This window comes from Cercospora kikuchii, assembly GCF_019650295.1.
Source record: "Cercospora kikuchii DNA, contig_00003, whole genome shotgun sequence".
NCBI classification, from domain to species: Eukaryota; Fungi; Ascomycota; class Dothideomycetes; order Mycosphaerellales; family Mycosphaerellaceae; genus Cercospora; species Cercospora kikuchii.
In genome coordinates this window covers 2,747,255-2,773,801 of record NW_025408584.1, presented here as the reverse complement: position 1 = coordinate 2,773,801, position 26,547 = coordinate 2,747,255, and the positions used below count along the sequence as shown (strand labels likewise).

Below are 26,547 nucleotides of genomic sequence, written 5' to 3'. Positions count from 1 at the left end.
ATCAGACCTTCACATGCTCTCAAGCGCTGACAGTCGCGGCCTCGTTCAGTTGCTGTCGCTCTTTTGTGGCTGCTGAAGCACATTGTATTACCCAGCATGCCTCCATAGAAGCACGCGCGACGACAATGGCGAACCAGTCCACTCTCCGCCAAAGGCCCGGCGATCGCGTCTCGCAGTGGATCGACTACCTCTATACTCGTGCGGCAGCGCGCGTCGAAAAGCTGCAGAATCGAAGCCCTCTCGACCAGCGCACGATCCGACTGATTGCTACGCTCGCCTTCGCCCTCTCTCTCATCACCGGATATGGTGGATACCGTTACTACAAAGCCAGTAAGCAGGAGAAGGAAGTCGGAAGCAGGCTTCTGCGGCGCAATAGTGGTTTCAAAGCAAAAGATGGCACACGGACAATATATGTGCCCTACAAGGACACCAGCAGCAAGGTTGTCATCCATCCCATCAAAGCGACGACTTTCGATGCTCACCGACGCTTCTTCCTGAACCCCATACGACAAAGGAGCTCTGGGAGGACGATTGCGCTAGATGCTCCGCCCACGAACATCAAACCTGGCCTCAATGTGGCATTTGTGCATCAGTTTATGGCGATCATGCAGATTGCGGTGCCGCGACTAGGGTCAAAAGAGTCCGGACTGCTTGCAACTCATGCTTTCTTCCTCTTGCTGAGAACATATCTATCGCTCGTGGTGGCAACATTGGATGGAGAGATCGTGCGAGATCTTGTGGCAGGTCAGGGGAAAGCTTTCCTGCTTGGACTCGGAAAATGGCTTTCTGTGGGCGTGGTTGCAAGCTACACAAACTCGATGATCAAGTTCTTGCAGTCCAAGATTAGCATTGCGTTCCGAACAAGGTTGACCAGATACATTCACGACTTGTATCTGAGCTCGAACATGTCGTATTACAAGATGCATACCCTCGATGGCAGCATCGACCAAGGAGCCGATCAATTCATTTGCCAGGATCTTACTCTATTCTGCGACAACGCTGCTCAGCTGTATTCCAGTCTTGGGAAGCCCTTGGTTGATCTTTTCACATTCAACTATCAGCTTTACAAATCGCTAGGCCCTCTGGCACTGGGAGGACTGCTCAGCAACTATGCTGCCACAGCCATCTTGCTGAAAAGGCTCAGTCCGCCATTTGGCAAGCTAAAAGCGGCAGAAGGACGCAAGGAGGGTGCTTTCAGAGCACTGCACTCAAGACTGATCGCCAACGCCGAAGAGGTGGCTTTCTATGCAGGTGGCCCTACAGAGCACGCTTTGCTGGATGCAGGATTCAAAGAGTTGAAAAAGATGATGGAGACCATCTACCGTGTTAAGATTGGATACAACATGCTGGAAGACTTTGTGCTGAAGTACACGTGGTCCGCGCTGGGCTTCGTTGTAACCAGTCTGCCTGTGTTTTTACCCGGGTTGCACATTGCACCAGAACCACCATCAACGACCGGCAGAGGCGAAGGCTCGGCAGACGTTTCTGATGATAGCAGGACAGGATCCCGCACGAAACAATTCATCACCAACAAGCGACTCATGCTCAATCTCGCTGATGCTGGAAGTCGCATGATGTATGCCATCAAGGACTTATCGGAGCTGGCAGGTCAAACTAGCAGAGTGTTCCTGCTTATCAGCACTCTCCATCGCGTGCACGCGAATGCTTACCATCAACCAAGAGACCGTTTTCCGGAGCTATACAACTTGGCTGATGTGCACGGTACATTACACAAAGGCTATGACGGCGTGCGACTGGAGAATGTGCCGATTGTTGCTCCTTCAGCACATCCAAACGGCGGCGAAGAGCTGATTGACAATCTGCAATTCATAGTCGGCCCAGGCGATCATCTACTCATTACCGGTCCAAACGGCGCGGGCAAGTCTGCTGTAGCCCGCGTTGTAGCTGGCTTGTGGCCGATATACCGTGGTTTGACATCACGACCACGCAATACCGGACAGGACGGTATCATGTTCTTGCCTCAAAGAGTCTACTTGAGTCACGGAACGCTGCGTGACCAAGTCATTTACCCGCACACAGAGGTTGACATGAAGGAAGCCGGCCGCACAGAGATGGAACTTCTTGGCATCCTCGAAGAGAGCAAACTGGGCTACATTCCTGACCGTGAAGGCGGCTGGGACACGAGGAAGATGTGGCAAGATGTGCTCAGCGGTGGCGAGAAGCAGCGCATGGCGATTGCTCGACTACTGTACCACGAGCCTCGTTATGCTTTCATCGATGAGGGGACTTCTGCCGTGAGCTCAGACGTCGAAGGTATCCTCTACGAAACGTGCAAGAAGAAGGGCATCACTTTAATCACCATCTCGACTCGAGCTTCCTTGAAACGATATCATTCTTTCACTCTCACACTTGGCTTGGGCGAGGACGCCAGCGAGTATGAGTTCAACAGAATCGGAACTGCGACTGAAAAGAGCAGCGTTGAGCGGGAAATACAGGAGCTCAAAGAGAAGCTGAGCCAGGTTGAGAAATGGAAGCAAAGACGGCAGGAGATTGACGAAGAATTGAGCAAAGTCTGGGTCGGGGGCGAGGAGTTGCCTGCGCCGGAATATTGCAGCAACGGCAACGGAAGCTCCGAGGGTGAGACTGTCAGTGTGTAAAGCGCGACGCAAAGTACTGTCGAGGAGGCCTGATTTGAATCTTCGTTGAGAGTGGAGCTTGTCCGGACAGCTCACACAGCATGCTGGAAAAAACTGACATCGAACTGCCAATCTACATTAGATGCGCGCCACTGGCAGCTGCCATGCTTCACATCCACGAAGTCATGCAGCGTAGAAGATGACGCCAAGAGGTGGGCGATGACGACTTCAACTTAAAGTTCTTGAGAGCAAAACCTCTTCGAGCACGACGACCGGGGCGCGTGGGAAATGACGACTGCAAGGATCGAGTGCACCACAACAGACAGCGGGCACAGCTGCTTGCTCAATACTCCCCCAGCTTCCTCACATATTCGGCAGAGACCGTGAACAGATCCGCCTGGAGCATGAATACTCGGATAGATGCATCGAGAGATGATACAAGTAGAAGGACAGCAAGCTGAGGATGTGTAGCACTGATTATGATGTATAACGAAATCCATCTTTAATTCATTCTTATATACACACAACCAAATCTAATTCGCCACAAGTGCCTGAACCTTCGAAGGATCCGCCATCTCGAGCCTCAACTCTTGTCCCTGATTCACAGATCTGACTTGGATATATCCACTGTTCTTGTTCTGCTCGTAGCCTCCCTGCGCATAGCCCGAAGTCGAAGCTTGCGTGACACCGTACATTACAGCTCTAGATCCAACTTCTTTCACCAACTCATCGACCTCCGCATTAGGATGTTCATTCTTCAGGATATCCGCATTGAAAGCCTTTGCGATTTCGATAGGCGACATGCTGACCTTTCTTCCCAAGAGCCAGAAACCATTGTACATGGTCAGGATCACGATGACCGCCGCGAGAGATAGGCCCACGGCAGCGCCGAGGTAGGCGTATTGTGCGCGGTAGACACCCATGGTGCGGATCTGATTGAGTTGGACTTTCTGCATATCGCTCGTGTTGGTCATTGTCAAGGCAGTGCGGAACATGAGCTGGCGAGCTTGTTCCAGAAAGGCTGGAACAGGGTCATTGAAGTAAATGCTGCAGAGGTCTTGGTTCAGTGGAGCAGGTTTCTTGACGGCCTCCGACATATTGGCGAAGCGGGTGCCTGCTGGACCGGTAGAGAGAATTTCGTAGCCAATTGTGCCTGCGAAGCGGATGTGGGTGTAACCGCTCATCGTCTCCTCAAGGGCGTGAGCGAAGCCTCCAAGCTCGGTCGGACCTTGAGTTCCTGGGTCTTCGTACTCGTTGGCGTGCAGGACTTTGTCGTCATAGAGAGTGGTCTTAGGATCGAGAGAGATGGTTGAGCTGTTGCCGTCGATGATGACAGGATACTCTACTGTCGCAGCTTGCAGAGTACAGTTCTGAACCATGAGCACGCCCTCGCAGTCAGAGTTGTCTTTGTATTGAATGTCCAAATTCATGCGACCTGGCTGGTCGTAGACCCAGCTTAAAGCAGACCGGTAGACAAACGTGCCGGCCTGCGCATTGATACATTCCTGGCTGATGTCTGGGTCGATGGAGTTGCAGTTGTCGCCGGGTACTACGCTAAATGGCACAGTATAAGAAGAACAGCTGACGGACAAGCCAGCAGCTTTTAGACGACCCGAGCACTTGCCATCACCGGAGCAGCCAGTCTTGTTGGCAGGTATGCTGCGTCCGCTTTCGAAAGCTCGGAACACTGGCGCGAAGTCCTCGTGCAGCAGTGGGACAACCCGAAGACGGCCAGACATGTATCCAGTCGGAAGATCAATCCTCTGCGCAGCCTGGATGCTGACATCGACATTGGATACAGCTTTCGAGATCTCGACTTCCGACGAACGTTGAAGCAGTGGTCCATTGAGAGGCGTAATAGTCAGGAAAAGCGTAACGAACGCAATGAAGTTGAAGTGTCTTCCTGCCTTCAGACTTGCAAGCGCCGAGCTTCCATAGTCCCAGTTACGGTGGAGATCTCCAATGTTTGTGCCGTCTGCTATCGCTCTCTTCCACCAATTTATCGTGGCGCCCCGGCTCATTGCATCTTGAAGGAGAACATTGGCGATGGTGTATGCAAACGACACGTAGACCGAAGGTGAATACTTCCAGCTTCCGATAGGCTTGCCGTCCGAGAAGAAGAGGATGGCCACGGCACCGGCGATGCACAGAAGTGCTAGGAAAAGGGCGAGTAGCCCGACCCAGGGCATGCGTCGAACGACGCCGCCTCTCCAGGCATGTTTGTCAGAACGAGTTGCATCGCGGTACTGTTGAGCGACATTCGAGCGCTCCTGCAGTCCCAGGTCTCTTAGGCCGACGTTGACCATGATTAGCGTTGTCGAAGAGGAAATTCCAGAAGACGGTAATTGTGGTGGACAGTGAACGATGCGCAAGCGCCTGATAATTTATGTGTATCCGTTGACATGGCGCCTAGCACAGCCCATACTCAAGCCTAGATTCAGGAACTACATTACGAGAACCGCATGCTATACGGTGTTTCCGGTCTCGCTCATCAATAATGTGACGGTCCTGCGGATTCTTCTCAGCATTTAGCTTTGGAGGCGTTTCTTGGCACCTTCCCCCAATTGATAGACAGCTACTCCAGGGGCCTTGGCTGCGACGCCAACGTCAGCAAAGCTGCATTGAGGCTCAGGAAAACCTGTGAAACACGACCATGAGCGTGCTGATATGCTTATGAGATATTCGTCGGTGGTACGGAGTTCGCGAGGGTCTCCTGAGGCGCTGCGCAAGCATGACTAAGGTGTTCATCGGCTTGCGGCTGATGAGAAACTGCTGAATGGAAGGCATCTCGAGTGACTATATCTTGTCCCAGGCATAGCGCACAACGTTTCATCAACTTCCAGAACCATTCAATCTTTTCATTTGAGAAGTCCAGCAAATGCTCCCGCTTCGAAGTGTCCATATGCCCAAGATGTTCTTCCTTGTAGCTGTCAGCTCGCTTCTACTGGCCTCGAAGACGATGGCTACCGGGTTACCATCGCTGCCAGCCCGGACAGTGCTTGCTGCAGACAAGCTCGGCGCGCGAGAGTGGTCTCCAGGACCCACTCATCCTCCAGCCTTTCTGCCTCGTCGCCAGAGTGATGAGCTGTCCCCACTTTGCGGCTATGCGGAGGGTGATGCTGGTAAGTCCACAGATCTTGAGCCAGCATGAATAATACTGACACTTGTCATAGCAATGGCCATTCAATGCAACGGTGGCGAGTTCTGCGGGTTCAATCTGACATACAATGCTTTCGGGTGCTGTTCGTCGGTTGTCGCCGCGGAAGAACAATTGCTGGGCGAATGCGGGTACTACACCACGTGCTTAGATTTCGAGGAGCCTTGTGATGCTGCGTGCCAGGCCAATAAGGATATCTACCGATGCACCGAATCTGCATTCCCCAAGTGCGTCAAGTACGAGTTCGCTATCGAAGGAGCAACTCTTACCAACTATGGTTGTGCGGATACCGTTGCAAGTCCCACAGAGGTATTGCAAGTACTCAGCACCACGGTTGCAGGCGGAGGCGCAGGAGCATCCGGCGGAGCGTCTGGTGGATCGACTGGCTTGGATTCACTGATCGAGAACCTGCTGTCGATCTCGTCTGCCATAGATGCAGTGTCCAGCCAGCTGCCATCGGGAATATTGACCTCTGCCGCGACGACACCAACGAGCAGCGTGTCAAGGTCAGTCACCCGAACACAGGCGACAGCAGATACATCAGGTGGCAGTTCGGCTCAGCAGACTGGCGAATCTTCCTCTTCTCAGGCTGAAGACAGCGCAGCAGCTGCCGTGGGTCCTAAGGCGGCCGCTTTCGCTGGCGCACTCTTCTATTCAGGCATCTGGGCGCTGGCGAGAGTGTTGTAGATAGCCAGAGCAGCTGTGGGCGGGTGGTTTGTAGTAGAGCACAATAGACTAGACAAGCACATATTCAGACCAGCATTGAGTTTCCTCTCATGCCAGTCGCTTTCATGCAAAGCCACTTGCCATCGCAGACTTTGAATTCGGAAATGGTCATCGAATGTATGGTGACTCCTGGGGGTCTGCCGGTGATCTCCATGTCCGTGAAGAGCGAAGCCAGTCCTCTTTTAGGATCGACTTTCGAAGTCATGCCCAGTATTCGCACTTTTGATTGAGGAAATTCCAGGGCCCCTCGGCGATGATGGTCGACCCAGCCCGGCAGATCTTCTGCCTTTTGGTTGTGCATACTAGCCATGAAATCTTGGTCGTAGCCATCTACGTTCACGGCTTTGTCATATTGCCTCGTGTTGAGGAGCTCGGTGTTCATGGTGAAGAAGCTTTCTAAATGCTCGCGGATCTTGCGGATATCGGTACAGTCTCCAGGAAGGCGCGTGAGAGGACTCTCCAGTTTATGATCGCCATCTTTGCCGTCCAAAGACACGGGCGTCAAAGGCTCGTATTCGCTCATGACACACGCCATGCGCTTTGCTGCTCTGCCTGATGCTCAAGAGTCTGTGGCGGGATGCAAATGTCGCGAGCACGGATTTGGCAATATGCTGTTCTGGTGCATGTTGATTATCGTGCGCCATAGAGGTCAGAGAAAGACATGCGAAAAGTGGCGCAAGTGGAGGTGTGGTGGTACAGTTTCACGTAGACAAGTGGTGGGTACCTGCTCTGGAGCTCCAGCCTTGGCGCCTTTGCGATCAACAACAACTCGAGGTCGGAAATTCTGATCACAGAGTGGACACCTCGCAAAGATGGTGAAGGCGCTGACATTCAAGGGCGACAAAAAGCCACCCAAGAAGCGCAAGAGAGAGGCAAAGGAGGGCGACGATGCCGACACACCTTCCTCCAAGCAGCTCGTGTCTGCGCAGACTGCCGAAGCCGACGACGACGAGAACTGGGTGTCTGCGGATGCCATCGACGACATTGCCGGACCTGTGATCCTCGTGCTGCACTCCGAGCCAGTCGCATGCATCGCCGTCGACCAGCTCGGCCGAGTCTTCACGAGCAAGATCGAGAACATGATCGAGGGCGAGCCACATTCTGCGGAACCACACGATGTTCGACAAGTATGGGTCAGTCAGAAGATTGTGGGGATGGAGAACAGCTTCACATTCAAAGGTCACCACGGAAAATACTTGGGCTGCGACCAGTATGGTATTCTGTCATCGACTCGCGAAGCTGTGTCGCCAGAAGAGACTTTTAAAATCACGCCAGCAGAGGGGAAACCCGGACAATTCGAAATTGAGACGATGCGATCTACATTCCTGTCTGTAGACGGCGACAAGACACCCGCCGAAGTGCGAGGCGATGCAGAGGCTGCGGGCGAGACAACGAGCATTCGCATCCGTATGCAAGCTCGCTTCAAACCAAAGCACAAGACAGAGAAGGCGGAGAAAGTGCGCTCAAAAATTACTCGCAAAGAGCTGGAAGCTGAGGTGGGAAGACGATTGGACGATGATGAGGTGAAGAAGCTGAAAAAGGCGAGGAAAGAAGGCAATTATCATGAAGCTATGTTGGACGTGAAAGTCAAGGGCAAACATGACAAGTTCGCCTGAAGAGCTGCTATGTTACAATGGCTCCTGCGCAACCCCTCTCATCCTGAAAGAAACACGGCATCGTGAATGATTGGTTTCAGCTAGCCGCAATCTGGCAACTCAGCGAGTACAATCGCAATCACCTGGATGTTCGCCTCTGCTCAGCCGCTCAACGAAGACACGCGCTCTTTCAAGATCTGCTGGCTCTGGTGCTGGCGAAATTGGAATCTGCGACGGATAGATGTAATCCGAGAATGGTCGGCCCGATGTCTGCGGTGTCGAAGGCAGCTCGGCTGAACGTCTCCCAGCTGCTGGCGTTTCTGGAAGTTCATCTGCTGTAGCTTCTCCAGCACTGAAAGAACGTCTGTGGCGTTCCACTCCATTCGCGACTTGCTGGAGATCTCTAGCACTGAAAGAACGCGAGTTGCCACTGGCTCCAGCCTCCTGTTGACCAGCTTCCTCCAGACGACGTCTCACAGATGGCAGTGTGGCCAGATCACCACTTGGAATCCGAGCTGGACGAGTTCGAGCTGGCGGTGTCGGCGATTCCGAGTCTCTCTCGCTACACGTGTCGTCGAAGCGTTGTTGCTGGCGTTCTTGGAAGCGGAAGCTCGTAGCCTCACTTGCAGCGCTTGGTCCGCGTGCCAAAGGCTGCTCTCCGCGTGGAGGCGACTCTTGAGACAACCCCGATCTTAACCCGATCTTGCTATTCTCTTCAGCATTGCGACGCGCTTCGCGAAGCCTCTCGAGCTGTTCAGAATATTGGCGATCCTTTTCTTCCTCCTCACGCTCAAGACGTTCCTCTCTCTCCTCCAATGCCCTCGCCCTGTTCCAGAGCGTGGACCTCTTCTCCAGCTCTTTCTCCTTTCCCTTCCCCTTGCCACCCCCCTCCTCATCCTGCTCCGCCTCGCTAGGCACAAGTCTCGCAGTAGGACTATACATCGCCGGCGGCTCAGTGACTTGGTTCGCAAACCGAGGATTTGGTGGAATGCTTCGCTCATATCCAGGCAGCCTTTCCACGCGGACTCTTTCGTCGTTTCTCGGTCTGATGGCTTGTCGCTCCATTGGGCTGAGTTCACAACTTTCTGGTCGTCTGCGATGTATTGGCGTGGTCATTGGGCTTGAAGCAGGAGTTGGTGGTGGGTTGCGCTGCTCTCTGTCCAGACCACGGATGTCTTGGTGATGTCTGCTGCTGCAACAGCAGAAGAGGTCTGCGATGTATTCGCAAATGCACTTCTGTGATTCATACCAAGGTTGACTCGTTTGTCCTGGTGGACGGTCTCGGCTGTTGTGTCCGCTCATGGTTGTGAACGGGGGCTGTGTAGAACGACTTGGGGTGATGGTACACTCCAAATGGTGTCCACGAGGCCATATTTATTCCTCTAATCGATGGCAGTGAATGCATGTTTGCTTCAGAGAGACCTTTCAGTCTACATCCAAATGCTTCTTTCATGCGTGTTTGACCAAGAAGAATGAGTCCACTGTTTTGCAAACAAGCAGCACGAGTATTCAGAATCACAATCGCATCCACGAGTTCGAACTAGACTCTGCTACGAGGTTCGGCTATAGCGATTTCGAGAACACGTAGGAAGAATGAACAGACTGGTTTCTTCTCGGGTACAACGTAACCGTTGATTGGTTAGATACCTGATCCTATGCAGCTTGTGTACAAGAAATGTACAAGATCTTCGATGTCATCCACCCATACCTCGTGCGCTGAAAATGGCCCAAAGAAATGTCTGTGACGCCCTTCCAAACGCCTCGCTGTGTTCGCTAAATGCCAACAAGAAGGGGGTATCCAAAGGTGGGAACAAAATTAAAATCATCAAGCCGTGCCCACGCGACCAAGTGGACGCTTATTACTGCTCCCGCTGGTGATCTTCCTCAGCAAATCACCGTTGGTGGCCTTCGAAGACAACGCCGAGCTTCGTCGTCCTTTCTGCTCTCCATCTTCACTTCCTGCAACCACAGTTGCAGAAGACTGTGAGCCACTGCGTTGTTCTGGGGAAAGTTTCTCTCCGCTGCCATACTTCTTCTCCTCTGCCTCGTCCGTAGCGTACGTGGTATACTTTTGTCCGCCGCCAGGTGGCACTTCGACATCTTCGCCGTCCGGCGCTTCTTCCATTGCGCTTGTCTTGGGTTCTTCAGCTGCCTGCATTTCCCGCATGCGTTTGGCGAAGTATTTCTCAAGATCATCACCTCGCTTGGCGTGTTTCAGCGCTCTGCTGGCTGTGTTGATATTTTCGAGTGCCCCGGCTTTCTGCCACCGCCGTTTCTCTCGATTGAGCTTCATGCGATTCACAATACCGCCACCGACAGGTCCGTAAGCATCGTAAGCTGCTTGCCAGACATCCTCGTAGACTTTCCAACCCTCGAGCACTTGATTCTCAATTGCCTGCAGCTGTTCCATCTTCTCAGGATCATCCTGCTGTTTGAGTGCCTGCAGATCCTTTGTGCCTTGGACAAGGTGTGCTCTGCGAATAAAGGCTTTGGATCCAGGACCGTTGTCTGCATGACGCTTTTTGATGTAGATCAGCATGCCTTTGCCCACGTATGCCGGCGGCGAGATGACTGCCGAGATATTCTTCATTACGAACCCTCCTAGGCCCTTGCCGACTCCAGTACCAAAGCCGACTAGTTTTGCTCCTGCTGTGTCACCGTCTTTAAAGCCTCCTCTAGGTAGCGTTACTAGTCCTGTCCATGCGTCGTAGATGCCGTAGACGAACTCCCGTCGGCCAGCGGTGAAACCCGATCGTACACCAGTGATTCTGATGGGCTTCCTAACAGTTGAGTCACCCCACAAACGAGGAGCGTTATGGAAGCCTTGAGCGATAGCCAAATGCAGATCGTTTGGCATGGTCAGGAATGCCCAGCCGGACTGCTTGAAGCCTCGGTGGAAGTCACTGGCGAGCTCTTTGAACACGGGCTGAGCCGCTGTGTCGATAGAGAGTTCCGTGGCCACTGTGTTCGCGGTGTCGTTGCGTGTCGCGGGAGGCCGACGATTTGTGGTCTGCTCCGACTCCTCGTGTGGCTGACTTTCGGCGGCTTGCTCAGCCTTCTTCTTCTTCCGCTCCTCTCGTCGCTTCTCGCGCTCAGCTTTCTTGCGCTCCATCTCTGCATGCTTGCATATGTGTTTCGCCATCCTGACAGGGACCATGCCAACGCCAGTGCCGATGCCGTACAGAGAGTCTGTCAAGGCACCAAAGGTACCTGTGAGCGGTTCCCCTGGCCCATCGAAGTCGTTCCACGAAACCTTGTGCAGGAGCTTGAGATCGCTAGCCTTGAGCTTGCCGTTTTCCATAAGGATCTCTGCAGCAAGCGCAGACAATCGGAGAACAGATCCTTTGATCCTCCACTCGGCCACTCTGTCCTCAAGAATGGAGCAACGAATAGTGCGAAGCCCAGCTAGGGGCAGCGAGCGGTGGAAGGAAGCCACTGCATTCGCAGCACCATCTCCCTCTCGCTCGATACCCTCCGCCAACTTTTGCACGTTACGTTGTGCCTCTTCTGTCAGACATTGCTTGATGCCCGTAGCCAGTTTCCGCGCATCCAGCTGTTTCCATGGCACGACTTCGTGTGCTCCAGCTTTCGCTTCTGACACTCGCGCGGCCCAGAATGGTTGATCACCAAAGAATGGCACAATCATGGTCGGCTTGGCGCACTTCAGGCCAATAGCAGTAGTGCCGGCACCGCCATGATGCACAACGGCCTTCACTCGAGGGAAAAGCCAGTCGTGTGGGACGTTGTCAAGCATGAAGATGTTATCGGGTGTATCATGGTTGCTGACACCAAGCCCTCCCCACCCTTTATTGACTAGCGCACGAACTCCTGCAATCTTTGTGGCTTCAAAGATCATCTCCGTAAACTTGTTCGGGTCATCAACGACGATCGACCCGAAGCCAATGTATATTGGCGGCGGACCAGCATTGAGAAAGTCCTCGAGATCCTTGTCCGGTTTGAAGTTTTTGGCCATTTCCAGAAAGACGAAGCCAGAAACATCAATCTCCGGCCCCCAATCTGATGGTTTCGAGACCAATGATGGACTCCACATATAGGTATATGGCACGTGCATGCGATAGAGCGCCCCCGGTGCCCAGAGTGAGCTGACTGGCTCCAGACCCAGAGTCTTGACTCTGAATCGATTGACAATGTCTCCGAGACCTTGCCAGGTCATCATCTCGACGAGCGGATAGCTCATGAAGTTGATGTAGTTCGGGTCCACATTCGATTTATTGTGCTTGATATTTGCAAGAGGGTGTGGGAAGGCCTGATCGGGGTCAGCAAACGCTGTCTTGCATTTTCGAACACCTGTATACACTCCATTGACTGCCAGATACTTACCTGTGTAGGAGTGTAAGGAAACGTAAACATGATATGAAGCGGTATACCAAGACGCTCTGCAATGTGTACATGTGCCATTGAAGGAGGGTTTGCGATGATCGCATCCGCCTAGCGTAAGGTCAGCGTGTAATCCTATGCCTTAGAGGTGTGGAAACTCACAACGAACGGAAATTTGTCACCAAGCAACTTCATATTGAGCGTGTCCTTCTCATCATCGGTGGCATTGACGCACGCACGATACATCCCGTCAAACATCTCGGCCATTCCATCACGTCGCCTTTTCACCTCTCCTTCGCGTATCGTTTGGAGATTTGGGATCAGACCAGGGTTTTTGACCATGAATGCCATTAGTTCCGATGGGTTACCACCAATGCTGAAGAATTCCAGACCACCATCCTTTTCAACAAAGTCTCGGAACGTCGGATGTGTCGCTATTCGTACTCGATGCCCGTGCTCTTCTTTCAAGATCTTACCTATCTTCAGGAAAGGCTGAATGTCTCCACGGCTCCCAATGATCATGATTACGATATTCAGCCGGGGTTTGCCTGCTTTCGCGGGGAGTGAGGATGCAATGGAAGAGGCATCGTCCTCTGCACTGCGTTCTGGATGCTCCGCCGCATATCTCCGTTGCTTTCTGTCGCGTTTATTCGGAATGTCCAGATGATGTCTAATGCTGTGACCCAGAGCTTTGGCGAGGTAGCCGCTATTCGCTGTCTCGTTGATCGAAATCTTCAACCGTCCATCGTTCTTGGAGACTTTGCCCTTGGTGCGAAAGTACTCGTTTCCAATGTGGAATTTCGAAAACGAGAGTCCTTGTTTCGCTGCTTTCTTTTGTTCATCCTCCTCCTTTTGCTCGACCCTGCTCTGCACTCTTTTCAGCTTCTTCGGCTGGGGCGTCGCTTGCCTGTCCCCTTCATCGTCGGTGCTAGAGTCTGAATCGGAGGACATGGGATCAAATTGGTACTGGTAGGGATGTTGCTTGCGTCTCATGGCTCTCAATAAGGTGCTGCTTCGAGTTGGGGGCTTCGGTCTGCTCATGGGTGCCGTGCTCGCTCGCTTCCTCCCAACAACTGTTGGTCCCGCGTCGTCCGGAATTGATGGATTTGTGATCGACTGCACGATGTCGTCCGTTTCACCCGGAAACTCTGAGAAGTAACCGCCTTTGATTCCCGGCGGCGTCTCAACTGGCTCACGAGGTCGTCCATCTTCAGCTTCGTTATCGAGAGGTGCTTCAGATTTGACGCCAGGCAGAGTGTCGATTGTCGAGATGGGGGATTCGCCTTCATCTTCCAGTCGCGTTGGCTCTCCAGCGCTCAATGGCGTTTCCACTGCCTCAACGGGGGGCGGCATCGAAATGTGTGGTTGCGAGCTTCTGCAACTGCGCTTTCCGCCAGAGACGCGAGCTGCGAGTCGTTGAGATGGAAGGAACGACTGTCGCGACCGCGGAGATCTCCTCAAATATGACTAGCAGTGCCGCACGCTGAGCATGTGCTTTGGTTCTCGCAATACCAGGGCACTCCCTTCTAGAACCCCAGGCGCGTCGTGCACGCATCAACTGAGTTACTAAGATCACTAAGCTCTTACCGACGGGTGCCGGAACACGTGCTGAAAGATGACAAGGACAGTCTTGACGTAACTGCAGTCAAGCTTTGGACTACTGCGCCTGTGAGAATTGGCCTATTGACTCTGGTGCACGGTGCGTTGGAGAAGACTACTGTTTGGGCCAGTGTGAGAAAGCAAAAAAGCATGGCGACGTCAGAGCAGTCCAGGCACAGTTCGGTCGGCCGCGGCATCCTGCAAGAGCCGTAGCCGGCAGCATCCATTGTGACCGGCGCCGCGAGCGACTGACTGGACCGAAGCTGACAAGGTAGTCTAGATGTCGCAGCGTAAGCACGAAGAATCCGCCGTCTGTTTCCTCGAGCCCACACGGCGAGCAACGCACGAAGAACGACGTGCTTGTGTTCTGCAACGCGTAAAGTCGTGTTGAGCTTTCTCAAAGCCACAGACGCGCCTGGCAATGGCCCGTGCCTGATCGACCCACTCGTCGATCCTGTGGCGTCGCGGACGTGTGATGATGTAGCTCTTGTGAGACCACGAGACCCATTTGGAAGTCTGTACAGGAGCAGAATGCGCAGGGAGGAAGACGTAGTGAAGGGGAGTTTGGTTGACAACGTTGGATCAATCCAGGACAACTTGTCTGTCAGCAATGTTGGGCAACCACGTAAAGAATGCCGTGAGATGGTGATCGGCGTCAGGATGAAAGAGACTCCCGAAGGACGCCGACCAGCTTACGGGCAAGGGGGATGAGAGAACTTATGGGATAGCAGTATGTTTGAATTGCTTTCGCTTTGTACGATTGTTCGTGAAAAACATTAGCTTGAGGTGGTATCATTAAAAAACTTCAACGCCCTGTGCCGATTGCATGCCACCAGTGCCGTCCCGCTCAAGCTGAAGCTGAAGTATAAAATACGAGAGTCGTTCCATTTTACAATAAACGTGATACACAGATTCGTCGTGCCGTTGCTGCCGGTGCCATCCAAGGCATGTCTTTTTGACGTGTATTCAAAGCGGCGTTGGTCCTCTCCCTGCTTGAGCGGAGGACGTTAGCCAGCCTTGTCACATAAACATTCGTTATCGTCGTGAGGGTGATGCGAAGAGCGAGGTCAATTTAGACCTGGGACATGGCAGGGCCACGGCGGATACCCTTTGGTGCACTGCCTCCGCTGATGCCACTGCTGCTGAGGAAAGTGGTGGCGACAAAGGCAGCGAAGCCAAACCACAAGAAGGCGCAAGAAGCTTGCGCCTCACGGCAGGCTGCGGATGGGTTGCTGGCGCCTCGAGAGACGCTGTTGGTGCGGACGTAGCCCTGATTGAGAATTAGCACTTGAGCTCATGTCGCGTAATCGTTGAAGCAGCTTACATCGTTGTTGCAGCTGTGCACACCAAGGCGCGCGGCAAGCGCGACAGCGGCGCAGAACCAGAAGATGGTGAGGAGGAGGTCGAGGACGAATGGCAACATGCCGTGGACTGCGAATCGCTCGTTGAAGGTCGCCGGTATCAGGAAGAACAGGCAGAGCATGGCAAACGCGGCGCAAAACATGGTGTAGCTGGGCCACGGTTAGTCGATGTCTCGGACGGAGCAGTCTGCGTTGAGCTGTTGCGCGTACTTGTTGATGGCCGGGTCGGCGCCCATTGCGATCGCGTTACCGATGATGGCCATGATGAGCAAGCTCATGAAGAACTGGAAGCCACGAAGGCCGAGGCCGAGAAGCTGTGCCATGCCCATGTCGACGGAGTTGTGGGTGAGGTGTTGCGTGAGGGTTGATGCGGTGTTGTGCGGTGCGAGAGGACGAGGATGACGGGTCAGGAGGCAGGTGCGACGGCGACAGCGGCTTTATTGTTTGGCGTGGCAGACGGGATGGGCGAGGGAGAACGGGTGGGCAGAGAACCGGTATAAGAGCTGTGCAGCAATAAACGTGTAAGCCGACCTTGCCGTGGTACGTCACTGCCAAACTTTGTCTGGGTCGATGTCGTCGGACATGGAATGAATCACTGCAAACGTGCGAGCAATGATGATGCAGACACCTCACTTTTGGCTGTGTGCTTCGTCGCCCGTCACATCAATGGTCTAAACGATACTGCTGCTGCTTGGGAGGTGCTCCTTGGCGGGTACACTCGTCGCCGCGCTCCGCGCAAGGTGTTGTCGTGATGACGATATGTTCCCTGCAATCCCAGTCTCCAGATCGCGCCCGTTGCTCTGGTCCATGCGTTGTGGTGCCACAATCAACCCGCAAAGCCACATTCCACACTTCGTACTGAATGCGCTGTTCCACCTCCGTCTCGACGCTTCAGGCATAATTCGTGCTGCTGTGCTAGTCTGCGATCAGCCTCTGTTGCAAATGCATAGCTTGAGCCACGATGCTCCTTCGAGCCGACTGCCGAAAGTGTGGCTCAGTGATCTTCGTCCCGCATGAGTTCGTGCAGCAAACCCGTCATCAAGACACACTGCCAGAGCGCGTCTGTTATCGGTCGCTGTCCTTCCACGGGCCTTTGTTCAGAGCGGTGAAACGTCCAACCTTTTGAGGCAGACACGCCATGGACTATCCTATCTTCTCACTCGTGTTTCGCAGTCATCGTGCATTCGTCAGACCATATCATTGGAGAGCACTAAGTGATACGCTCAGCTTCTTCGATACATACACCTAGCATCTCGGTAGCTTATGTAGAAAAAGCCATCTTCCTCCTTTCCTCTTTGGTTGTACACTTTGCGACAGCAAGTCCATGAATTACTTGTACTACCGCGTACGTGCCGCTTCCACCATCCCGGCATCGATCTCCACCTCGACCTCTTTACCGCAAGAATAGCAGAAGCTGACAGATCACCGCCTTGGGAAGACATCGAAGCCGGACATTAATCCAGCTATGTCGTTGGAGTAGAGAAGGAAGTTAGCGAAGATACCCTGTTGGTAGCCTGGGAGCAGCTGAATGTATCCATTCTCGCGACTAGTCCCTCCACACATGGCGTCTGGGGCAGCAAGAGCATGCCGTTCAGCATGAGCGAAGGAATGGCATAGAGCCCCGTCGCGCATGATTGTTATGGTCTCGCGGGCAGAGTCTCCTGAAAGCTGCGCACTGCAGACAGATAGTCGTCCAACTTGACCGCTCCTGCAGACCAGATCATCAGGACATCAACAAGTGGAGTCACGCGTCGTGTCCTTCGTCTGGATCGCTGAGAATTCGAGTTCCGAATCGAACTCTCAAATTTGACTGGTTTCTGAACGTATCCGACGATGTTCAGCCAGGATCCAACCTGTAGCAAATCATGGTGGACATTCTCAAGAACATTGTCGATAGTCGCCAAGAGTGTTGGGGTCTTCGACTTGGTACCAGGGTAGTCGACCTTCAAGACGAGCGTTGCACTTTCAATGTGGTATGCATGGACACTGCATACAATCAGCGCGAGAAGCACTGCAGTCGCGTGGCACTGACCAGCCCAGCAGGCGAATTTTGGTGCCTGGTGCTTGCAGCTGTGCTTGGTCGAGCAGGATCAATCGTGCTGGTTCGGGTCTACGGTTCGCCGGATCGTGTTCAGACATCTCGTGCGGCGCTTCATCTCCACACACTTATGGTTGCTTGTGAAGTTGAGAGTGTGTTGACAGGGAGAGCGCAGTGTGGAGAGAAGAAGCGTCTGGAACAAGGTTCGCGGCGGGCTTATCTGCACGTGAGGGGTGCGCGGGCCACTCAACATGACCGCATCGCTCAGGCCGACGTTTGTTCCACCCGCCGCAAAGACGACGGGAGGCAGCCACGAGATATAGACACGGCCACGCTCCGCTAACTTGCTGCCTCGACACCTCACTTGACCACCTCACCGCGCAGCATCTCCCCCACACGACCTACATCTCCCTCCTAACACCCTCCAACGAAGCACGATAACCAGCGACGACCATTTTGCGGGACCATGGCTTCGTGGGGCTGGGGCAACCTCTTCGGAGGAGGTGCTGCAGCAAAGAAAGATGCCCCGAAGAATGCCATCCTGCGGCTACGAAGCACACTCGAGATGCTGTCCAAGCGGGAGAAGCACCTGCAGAACCAGATGGATGAGCAAGATGCGATAGCGCGGAAGAACGTGACCAGCAACAAAGCCAGTATGTGGACATAATAATCACTACGCATCGCAGTAGGGATCACTTACTGACGAGCTCTGTCTAGTCGCCAAAGCAGCCCTCCGACGAAAAAAAGCCTTCGAACACCAACTCGAACAAACCAGCGCCCAAATGATGACCGTCGAGCGCGAAATCTCCTCCATCGAAACCGCCAACATCAACAAAGAAACCCTCGACGCCATGAAGGGCGCCCAACAAGCCATGAAGAAAATCCACGGCGACCTCTCCATCGAAAAAGTCGATCAGACCATGGAAGATCTCCGAGAACAACACGCAATCGGCGAAGAAATCGCCGATGCTCTCACACAAGGAAACTCGATGCAAGGCGTGGACGAGTATGAGCTGGAAGATGAGCTGGCAGAGTTGCAGCAGGAAGAACTGGACAATAAGATGTTGCATACAGGGAATGTGCCGGTTAGCGATCAGATATCGAGGTTGCCGAATCAGCCTACAGGGGAGATTAAAGGGAACCAGCAAGCTGTTGAGGATGACGAGGAAGAAGAGCTGCGGAAGCTGCAGGCGGAGATGGCCATGTAAAGGACGAGGAGAAGAAGTGGGAATATGCATGCATGATCGTGGGTACAGTTGGTGGGCAGCGCTGGTCCTTGGGAGTTTCTGATTCGTGCCCTGCTTTTTTTGGTTCACTCTCCAGATATCCAGAGACTTTTACAGCCTTTCTCAAACGATATCATGAGATTGAGCTCTGTCACTTCCTACCATATCTTGTTGATATTTGGCTCGAGACCAGCCTGCAGGAGGCTCTCATATGCTCACGTCTCGCCATAAGTCTGAGCATGGCACAAAGTCCAGAAAGCGGGAGTGGGCACCAGGAGAGTGATGACAAAGAAGAGGCAAATCAAACCTCACATGGGTGGTATCATTCAGTCTTGGCTCTGACTATATCCCTAAACTCCATCCACGAACCATCCATTCAATACCTCGCAGCAATCTTATGCGCGGGTCTCTGACAGAAACATAAAAGAACTGAGTATCCTTCCTTCCACACATACCAGAGCGAGAAAAGAGAAAGAAATGCAGAAGTTCATAGCTCGTGACCGCTTTCCGAGCCAGCTCGTACCATTCCGGAATTCTTCTGATGGGGTATTGCGCTCCTTTTCCAAAAACTTCATCCTCATCTCTATTGTCCAATCTGTTCAAGCAACTTACTTTGTTGCATGTGCATCGCTAAAGGGGCTCTGGTCTCGTTTCCCGCCGATACCATCGTGTTCAGGTTCTTGTGAAGCTCGTTTTGCGGCTTCTTCAATCACGGCACTCAGACCACCCGGCGTTCTGTTGTCGTTGCGCTTGGGTCGCGGGCCGGAACCGACTGATGCTGACATAGCCGCGTATGGGTTGGGCCGTGAGCCTTGAGATGATGAAGATGCCGATGTTTGCAGCTCAGTGGCATCGAAGAATGGGCTCTCGAGTGGCTGTATGAGCGGCGCAGGGCTGGCAGCCGCTGCAGTCGTCTCTCTGATGAGGCTCTTTCGCGCTCGTGCATGCTCGTCTTCCTCATCGGACTCATTTGCAGTCTCAACTAGAGGAGATGGTTTCAGTGGCTTCGTGTTTGAACTTCCCGTGGAGGATGATGCGTCGCTGGCCTGCCGCGACACACCAGGTGTTCGGACCTTTCCTTTACCACCAATAGTCACCGGTGTAGCCTTGATAAACGTGCCGCCAGTGTGATGCGAGGAGCTCGGACTTCCATCCGATGACTTCTCGCCAAGCATGACAGTCTTGACCCCGCTCCCTGACGAGCTTGGAGGCGCCAGTGTTGGCGCACTTTCCATAGATGGTGTAGATGTGGCAGATGTGCCTGACTTAACAGACACCATTCTCGGCAGGGCTCGGATGACTTGTGTTGCTGGCATGGGCTCTGTGGTGGCATCGTCGCGGTAGACGTCGGACATCATGGAAGACCGAGCCAAGGACGGAGTGATAGAGTGCGTTGTGTATTGAGTGTCTCTCTTCCCTGACCGCAAGGATGAGCTGTCCGAGTACATGGTGTCACGTAGGTCTGAGGGTCGGAAGAAGAGAGCATCGCCTTCATTGCTAAGGGGGCTCTTCGGTGTCGTGGTCCGGGATGTTTGATTGGCATACGCAGCTGGAATCGGAGGTACAGGAGCAGCATTCAGCAGACTGTTGTGGCCTGATCCGTTTCGGTTCGTAACACCAGGAATATATGCAATGTGGATGATATTGCTGGCCCGACTGAGGAAGCTGGCCGCCACCGAACCTCTTGTCCTTGTGGATGCATTGTCTGACTTCATGGCATTGAACTGCGACACGCCCTTTTGCGTCGCGATCTCGTCGTCCTCGTCCCATTCCTCTTGTTCTTGCCGTCGCTTCTTAATCCAGTATCGCCAGAACAGGAAGACGATGAGGGAGATGAACACCACGCCTCCGATAACACCACCTGCGATCGCTCCGACGTTCGGTTTCTCGGCCTTGGGCGTGGGATTGGGGTTGGCAATGCAGACCATGTGTGCGCAGCTGTCACAGCTTTGCGGTACGAGAGAGCAGATGTCTCCCTCTGGACATGCTGGGCATGTCGGTGTCTGCGGCTCGCATTCTACGCATCGCTTGAAGATGTTGCGCATCGTCCTTTTGACCTCTGCCCTGGCATTAGCTCTGGGAGGCATGTCCGCAGCCTGACGGCGTAACCCACCATTGGCGGCGCTTCCGTGCGCCATGGTCGCAATCCCACCGTCGCGATAACCAGCGCGACTTTCGACCTCGTTTCCTCAAAGTGTCGGTTCCCTCGACTCTCGTGGTCTCCCTCGTCCTGCGGTCCCTGAATGCGCGTCGCACAGCCTGAACACGGCGTCTTACGCCGCGCGGGTCAATGCGGCTGCGGATAATCTCCTGCTTGGTCCAGTCTCAGCCTCTCGATTGGGCTCTCTCGCGCTCTGGCCCCAACAATAACCAAGAAGACGAAATCAGACTGAAAATAAAAGAGCGACTGTCGAAGATTCGGAGAGAGGCGGTGGAGCAGTAGTGGTAAGAGTGTCGTTGCGGCAGTGGCGGTGATGGCGGGCGTGGTGCTGATCTGCTGTCTCGGGATGGGCTGCCGTTGAGCGCCGCGTGTTCGAGACTCGCCAGTCTCCACTCTTCCACGTGCAAGACTCCACTTTCTTTATGCTGCCTTTATAGAACCCAAATTGCATGACAGACCCCATCGCACCACGCTATCGGCAGAACAAAGCAGTAGATCTCGCTGTCAATCTCAAGCACAATCCTAAGCAAATATCGATGGAGCATTTTCACTGTCAAGAGGTGCCTGATCCCAGATGAAAGCGCAATACTAGCCAGGAGTACATTTTCGTGTTGAGACAGTGAATCGGGCAAGAGGCCCGTATGCTCAAGAATTTGCGTGCACTGCACCGATGTGGAGTGTCTCATAGGAGCTCTCATCGAAGCTGATCAAAGTGGTGCCATTCTCTGACTCGGACTTGCCATGTAGACGCACCAATCTGCAAGGAAGGAAGAGGTTCATGAGAATGGACAGTTGTTTCGTCTGTCACATTCATGTTGATACATCAAACAGCCTGAAAATGAGGCACAACGATGAAGCAAAGTGCACAGAGTGAACGAAATGAAAAATGAAGAAAAAGAACTCAAAATTATTGCACATACTCATTGCATCGTTGATACATACCTGCTGACCCTTCACCATTACATCTTACAACCAGATTAGGAACCCAATCCATCTGGCCATCGATGGCAAAGATCATATTACATGTTCGAGCCTGTAGTCAGCAGTAAAACATTTCCCCATGATCGGACTTACCTTCCTAACCCCTTCGCTCAAAAGCACTCAAAGAACAGCACAGCAGATCATGTCAAAGTCAATGCTCCAGGCAAGACTTCAACAAATCACCGCCACTCTTCTTGTTCTGCTTCGGCTGCACAGCATACACCGAACTCACCTGTTGTGGTGTTCCCGGAGGTGTATCCGGCTGATACATACGCCAGTGAATGTTGCGGAACTTACCTTCCTTGAACGCCCAACCACCATATTCACCATCAGAAGAAGATGTCGATGAATTCCGAGAACCAGCACTCGCCACACTAGACCTCCTGGAGCTAGGAGGCGAAGTATGAGGATCATACTCCGTCTCCACGCTCGAAGTCACGCGAACAGAAGGCGCACCCGGTCCACGAGAAGCAACAATCCCATAAGAAATGTCTTGCAATTCGGGTTCGGGGCCTGTACGAAAGAATAACTTACGAGCTTTGGTTCGTTGACAGGCTATACACTCTGTGAAAGAAGAATTGAGACCCATGTCTTTCGTGTTGTGGCAGCCGCGGGAGTAAGTGACGGGATCGGATTCAGCGGTGGGACAGTAGGTGAAGTGGCGGCGGGAGTAGTGCTTGCATGTGTTGTGGTAAGTGGTGGTGAATTGGCACATTTTGAATGTTTCGGAAGGAGAGCGGACTGGTTCGGAAGGCTGGGGGAAGGTGAAATTGAAACAGCGAGCACTATCAGCTTTCTCGTTTCTCTACTACTTCGAAGGCTCTTTACTGGATCTTCTGCTCAAGCTGTGGAGGGCGACTGGGTCAACAAGTCTGTACAGCAGAAAATCGAAAGAGTTGCGAGGTCGCTGTAGAGTCGAGACGCTGAGTGCTGGCTGCGAAATCCGATGAAGAGCAAACAGTGTAAAGGTATCGACAAGCGGGATTATATGTTCATGAACCGGCATTCTGTCGTTGCAATGAAAGAATCGAAATACCGCAGTGTCGACATTTCCAGTCTTTGTTGGTCTGGCATTGAAAGAAATCGCTATTGCACGCTTTGTCTTAATACTGAAGAAAGCATTGTATTCTCTGCCAAGGAAGAAGTTGGGGAAGACGAAGCGCCCGTGCATCACAACTTGAGTCAGTGACGACGGTACGGATGGAGCGACTTCTCATGATCTCCATCAAACTACTGGTCCATGGACTGCGAAATCAAAAGGCGAAACGTGTAGAGCAGGAAATTAAGAACGGAAGAAGAACCACTCTGCCGCCAAGTTATGATTTGATGCAAGTATTGATGCGCAACTAATCGACTTCCACATTAACGATATTCGACGACCACCCCAACACCACACCAGCGAACCTGGCACCCACCAGCAACCACATGTACCTCGACCAAGAATAGATGACGTGTCTCCTCAACCTATACAACCATACCGCTCCAGGGCCGAGCAAGCTAGTAGTAGGGACCGTAAGGAGGACCGTAAGGGTTGAATGGTGGAAGAGGATAGGTGCATGAACACCTCTGGTAACTGTTTGTTGTGAGGCAAGTGTTCTATAAGAGAGTCAGCACGCACTTCGTCAAGAGTCTCACAAGTTGCAGCGGCGTTTTGCAGCCGGCACCAGAGTGCCGGCGGAAAATAAGCTTCGAGCTGTGTCTCAAAAGTGGTTCACTTACAAAGCCGTAGAAGTCCGTTTGGACGGTGAAGCTGACGCAGTCGAAATTGTTGTTGCACTGGAGATATGATGGGCAGAAGTTGTACAATGGGTTGATGACAGGTGGGAAATCGGGGTAGATCGGCCGAGGGTAAATGGGATCGGGGTAGTAAGGGTACCGTCTGTACGGGTCGATGACGGGATCGTAGTTCACAGTGATTCCTGAACCTGAGCCGCCATTACCGAAGAAGGGGATTGAGAAAGCGGATGATTCAGTCTTTGGATCTGCCTCCTTCTTGGGCTCGGCAGCAGGTGCATTGGTGCCTTGTTGGACTTGAACAGCTTGACCTGCTTGCTGGACTTGAGCGCCCTGGTTGACTTGCTGCATCTGGGCGGCCTGCTTGGCTTGTTGAGCCTGCTGAGCCTGCTGCATCTGCGCGGCCTGCGCAGCTTGCTCTGCCTGCTCTTCACGAGCCTCCAGAGCGCGAGCGTTGATCACAGGCTCGGGAGCTGCAACAACGCCGCTGACGGTCGTGGACGCCAGGAGGGCGGCGAGGTATTTGAACTGCATCTTGCAGAAGGCTCGAGTGGTAGAATGGTCTGTCGGGACGATGAAAATCTGCTTGGCGCCGGCGAGGGCAAGAACTTGAGAACGAGTGACTTCGGTCGGTATGCTCCGCTTGACTGAGGTCGAGACGATGGGGAGGAAGAGACGTCCAGTCACCATTATATCTTATACCGGAGTCAAAATCTGCTGAACTCTGTTGCTCGACAGGAGTGTTCATGGTGAACTGGGAAGGGAAATTGCCATTCTGTTGGAAGCATTGTCCGCTTCCGGCTGCTAGGTGCGCGAATGGATCTTGACCATGTGCTCGTGGCCCCGGTCGAGCTTCAATATCTCCCAAATTGGGGGTGAGATATCGACTGAGAGAATGAAGCGACTCATTGACCGACCTTCTTCGCAGTGGAATTACCTGTTCAACATCAGCCTTACGACTCCAGCGAATGTTGACAGCGTGGTACTGTCAAGTATGCAACAACATCATCACGATGGCATACTCGCACACACGATCGCATGCGAAGCAGATGGCAAGGCGTGACCAACAAGTAGGTTCTGCGTGGTCTTGCTTGCTGATGGCCATGGGGACAGCAGCGCATACCAGGGGATCGTGGCGGTCGAGTGTACATGCATACCGTATCGCACGACTTGCCTGATAAGTTAAGCAACCAGATCCCGGTGAACGGGACTGGCCTTAATCTCTTGCAGCAAGACCATCCTTTATATCAAAGAGCACATCAGCCGGGTCCATTGGATCAATACGTGCTGCGCAGTCATGCGACCTGTGCATAAGGCATCTGCAGTGGCCGGCAGCAAGACAGAGGTGTGTACTATCATCGTACAGTACATTCGAAGACAGCGACACTGCTGAGTTCTAGCCGTCGAGTGAATGTCATTTCGCTACGTTCATGGTCTCTGGTTAAACCGGACGCTGAAGACTGGAAGCCATGGAATCGTCCGGATTCGGCACTGACTTCGACTTCATCGGTTGTGCAATTTCATCTGCAGAAAGCATGGAGATCCAAGGAAAGTGAAGGAATCTGCCAAAAGCCATTGGAGTTCGGCGAGCGATGGCACCTCGTGAGCACGCCAGCCTGGCTGCGGAGCTCGTGAGCGCTACACATACCGAGAGTGGCACTGGCTCGTTGTTGTGGCCCCGGCAAAGTTGTTCGACGGAGATCAACTCTACCCCCATCACAGATGCTGCCTGATCGTCGACAAAAGTAGCAGCGGCCACAATTTCCGCGCCCGATGGTGCAGTCATCGGAATTGCTGCACCAAAGCTCATGGCCTGGATCGAGCCCACACACGGGTACTTTCGTACGTCAAGAAAGCGTCGTGATCGAATAAATCTTAGCGTCAACCTGATGGTCAAACATATGGCTGGGCTAGCCACGTGAAGCGGCGCTTAGAGATGAACGCAGTGTCATCTGCCGTCTGCGATCTGGCCGAATTCGCAAGCTGCAATCTTGCGATGCGCTAGTGAGGCTAAGACTGCGTTCGTGACTTTCATAGAGTAGCTGAGCAGGCTTTTCAGATGGATATTTCTGGGCTTTCCGAGCTTGCGATGCAAGATCTTGAGCCGCTCCGGGCCATCTGCTGACCTGATTGCATCTGGGATCGCGATGATACTGCTACGGCGGAGGACCGCAACTTGAGCTCCACCATCCTCTTTGGCGCGCTAGATACACACAACTTGGTGTTGGTATGGAAGACATGGAGAAGATTGCCAGCATGCACGTCGGCTCGGTGAGAAAGTTGGTCTGCTCGCGGAGACCTTTTGCCGTCGGTCGTTTGCACCATTCGGACTGCCAGCCGATGTTGTTGGTAGTGCGGGCCTGGTGCTCACGGTCGAGTAAGAACAGTGGCCTGGGTAGCTCGCGCCGCTCGACTACATCGAACCTTCGCTGGCGCGCTGCAGAGAGCTTTGTGCTCATCCTTCGTTCACGCCATAATGCACAGCAAGATTTTTGCTCTCGCCGAGGTGCCGTGGCCGTGGCAATGCTGCTGTCAAGACAAATGTCGCGCGCGTAGAGGGTGTAGCTTTGGCCACTATGGTCAAGGTCAGGAAGCAGGCAAGCAGGAAAGCAGAAGTTTGGACGTTCTATTAATAGATTCTCGGCTAATTACCGCAAGCGCTCTTGCATGCTCTCTCTCCGCCTTCGTTGGCCGCGAGATGCACTGGTGCTTTGCACGCCAGACGTCGCCGATGCATGGCATGAGCCTCTGCCGTCCTCGGCCACGCTGATGTCGCTGACACCACCGCCGGCCTCACACGTACGTGAGCCTTTGCAGTGCACGCCGAGCGTTGGAGACGCCCAACAAAGACAATGGCGGGAGCCGCTGTGGATGCCCTCTACTGCAAGCCGTCTGGAGGCCCGCCCGGCCGCAGATTGTAGGCTCGTCGACTGACTCCACGCGGCAGCTGCACGGCGGCGGCAACAGACCTTGGATATTGCATTCCCATGACATCGCCGCCGCAGAGTAGAGGTGCGAGAGAACCATTGCACGG

General features: G+C 53.4%; 12 protein-coding genes across 12 annotated transcripts; 4 read left to right on the top strand and 8 right to left on the bottom strand.

Annotated features, from left to right (window-relative positions):
- Positions 1-125: 125 nt before the first annotated feature.
- CKM354_000546100 (uncharacterized protein) lies at positions 126-2,618 on the top strand (the record flags this gene model as incomplete). Its single annotated transcript, XM_044800735.1, has 1 exon — positions 126-2,618. One exon carries the CDS (start codon positions 126-128, stop codon positions 2,616-2,618), a length of 2,493 nt encoding a protein of 830 aa, XP_044656670.1.
- A 512-nt stretch (positions 2,619-3,130) lies between these two features.
- CKM354_000546000 (uncharacterized protein) lies at positions 3,131-4,903 on the bottom strand (the record flags this gene model as incomplete). The annotated part of the gene is made up of 1 exon (XM_044800734.1): positions 3,131-4,903. The coding sequence occupies one exon, from the start codon at positions 4,901-4,903 to the stop codon at positions 3,131-3,133; it is 1,773 nt and encodes a 590-aa protein (XP_044656669.1).
- Positions 4,904-5,508: 605 nt separating this feature from the next.
- CKM354_000545900 (uncharacterized protein) lies at positions 5,509-6,441 on the top strand (the record flags this gene model as incomplete). Its single annotated transcript, XM_044800733.1, has 2 exons — positions 5,509-5,719; positions 5,771-6,441. The coding sequence occupies 2 exons, from the start codon at positions 5,509-5,511 to the stop codon at positions 6,439-6,441; spliced, it is 882 nt and encodes a 293-aa protein (XP_044656668.1).
- Positions 6,442-6,505: 64 nt separating this feature from the next.
- Positions 6,506-7,015, bottom strand: CKM354_000545800 (uncharacterized protein; the record flags this gene model as incomplete). Its single annotated transcript, XM_044800732.1, has 1 exon — positions 6,506-7,015. One exon carries the CDS (start codon positions 7,013-7,015, stop codon positions 6,506-6,508), a length of 510 nt encoding a protein of 169 aa, XP_044656667.1.
- Positions 7,016-7,292: 277 nt separating this feature from the next.
- CKM354_000545700 (uncharacterized protein) lies at positions 7,293-8,096 on the top strand (the record flags this gene model as incomplete). The annotated part of the gene is made up of 1 exon (XM_044800731.1): positions 7,293-8,096. One exon carries the CDS (start codon positions 7,293-7,295, stop codon positions 8,094-8,096), a length of 804 nt encoding a protein of 267 aa, XP_044656666.1.
- Positions 8,097-8,195: 99 nt separating this feature from the next.
- On the bottom strand, positions 8,196-9,377 carry CKM354_000545600 (uncharacterized protein; the record flags this gene model as incomplete). Its single annotated transcript, XM_044800730.1, has 1 exon — positions 8,196-9,377. One exon carries the CDS (start codon positions 9,375-9,377, stop codon positions 8,196-8,198), a length of 1,182 nt encoding a protein of 393 aa, XP_044656665.1.
- Positions 9,378-9,900: 523 nt separating this feature from the next.
- On the bottom strand, positions 9,901-13,766 carry CKM354_000545500 (uncharacterized protein; the record flags this gene model as incomplete). Its single annotated transcript, XM_044800729.1, has 3 exons — positions 9,901-12,342; positions 12,417-12,524; positions 12,576-13,766. 3 exons carry the CDS (start codon positions 13,764-13,766, stop codon positions 9,901-9,903), a joined length of 3,741 nt encoding a protein of 1,246 aa, XP_044656664.1.
- A 1,318-nt stretch (positions 13,767-15,084) lies between these two features.
- On the bottom strand, positions 15,085-15,702 carry CKM354_000545400 (uncharacterized protein; the record flags this gene model as incomplete). The annotated part of the gene is made up of 3 exons (XM_044800728.1): positions 15,085-15,282; positions 15,337-15,523; positions 15,584-15,702. 3 exons carry the CDS (start codon positions 15,700-15,702, stop codon positions 15,085-15,087), a joined length of 504 nt encoding a protein of 167 aa, XP_044656663.1.
- Positions 15,703-17,010: 1,308 nt separating this feature from the next.
- Positions 17,011-17,512, bottom strand: CKM354_000545300 (uncharacterized protein; the record flags this gene model as incomplete). Its single annotated transcript, XM_044800727.1, has 2 exons — positions 17,011-17,359; positions 17,406-17,512. 2 exons carry the CDS (start codon positions 17,510-17,512, stop codon positions 17,011-17,013), a joined length of 456 nt encoding a protein of 151 aa, XP_044656662.1.
- Positions 17,513-17,877: 365 nt separating this feature from the next.
- Positions 17,878-18,619, top strand: CKM354_000545200 (uncharacterized protein; the record flags this gene model as incomplete). The annotated part of the gene is made up of 2 exons (XM_044800726.1): positions 17,878-18,064; positions 18,129-18,619. The coding sequence occupies 2 exons, from the start codon at positions 17,878-17,880 to the stop codon at positions 18,617-18,619; spliced, it is 678 nt and encodes a 225-aa protein (XP_044656661.1).
- Positions 18,620-19,245: 626 nt separating this feature from the next.
- Positions 19,246-20,775, bottom strand: CKM354_000545100 (uncharacterized protein; the record flags this gene model as incomplete). The annotated part of the gene is made up of 2 exons (XM_044800725.1): positions 19,246-20,696; positions 20,751-20,775. The coding sequence occupies 2 exons, from the start codon at positions 20,773-20,775 to the stop codon at positions 19,246-19,248; spliced, it is 1,476 nt and encodes a 491-aa protein (XP_044656660.1).
- Positions 20,776-23,276: 2,501 nt separating this feature from the next.
- On the bottom strand, positions 23,277-24,047 carry CKM354_000545000 (uncharacterized protein; the record flags this gene model as incomplete). The annotated part of the gene is made up of 2 exons (XM_044800724.1): positions 23,277-23,375; positions 23,499-24,047. The coding sequence occupies 2 exons, from the start codon at positions 24,045-24,047 to the stop codon at positions 23,277-23,279; spliced, it is 648 nt and encodes a 215-aa protein (XP_044656659.1).
- Positions 24,048-26,547: the final 2,500 nt, after the last annotated feature.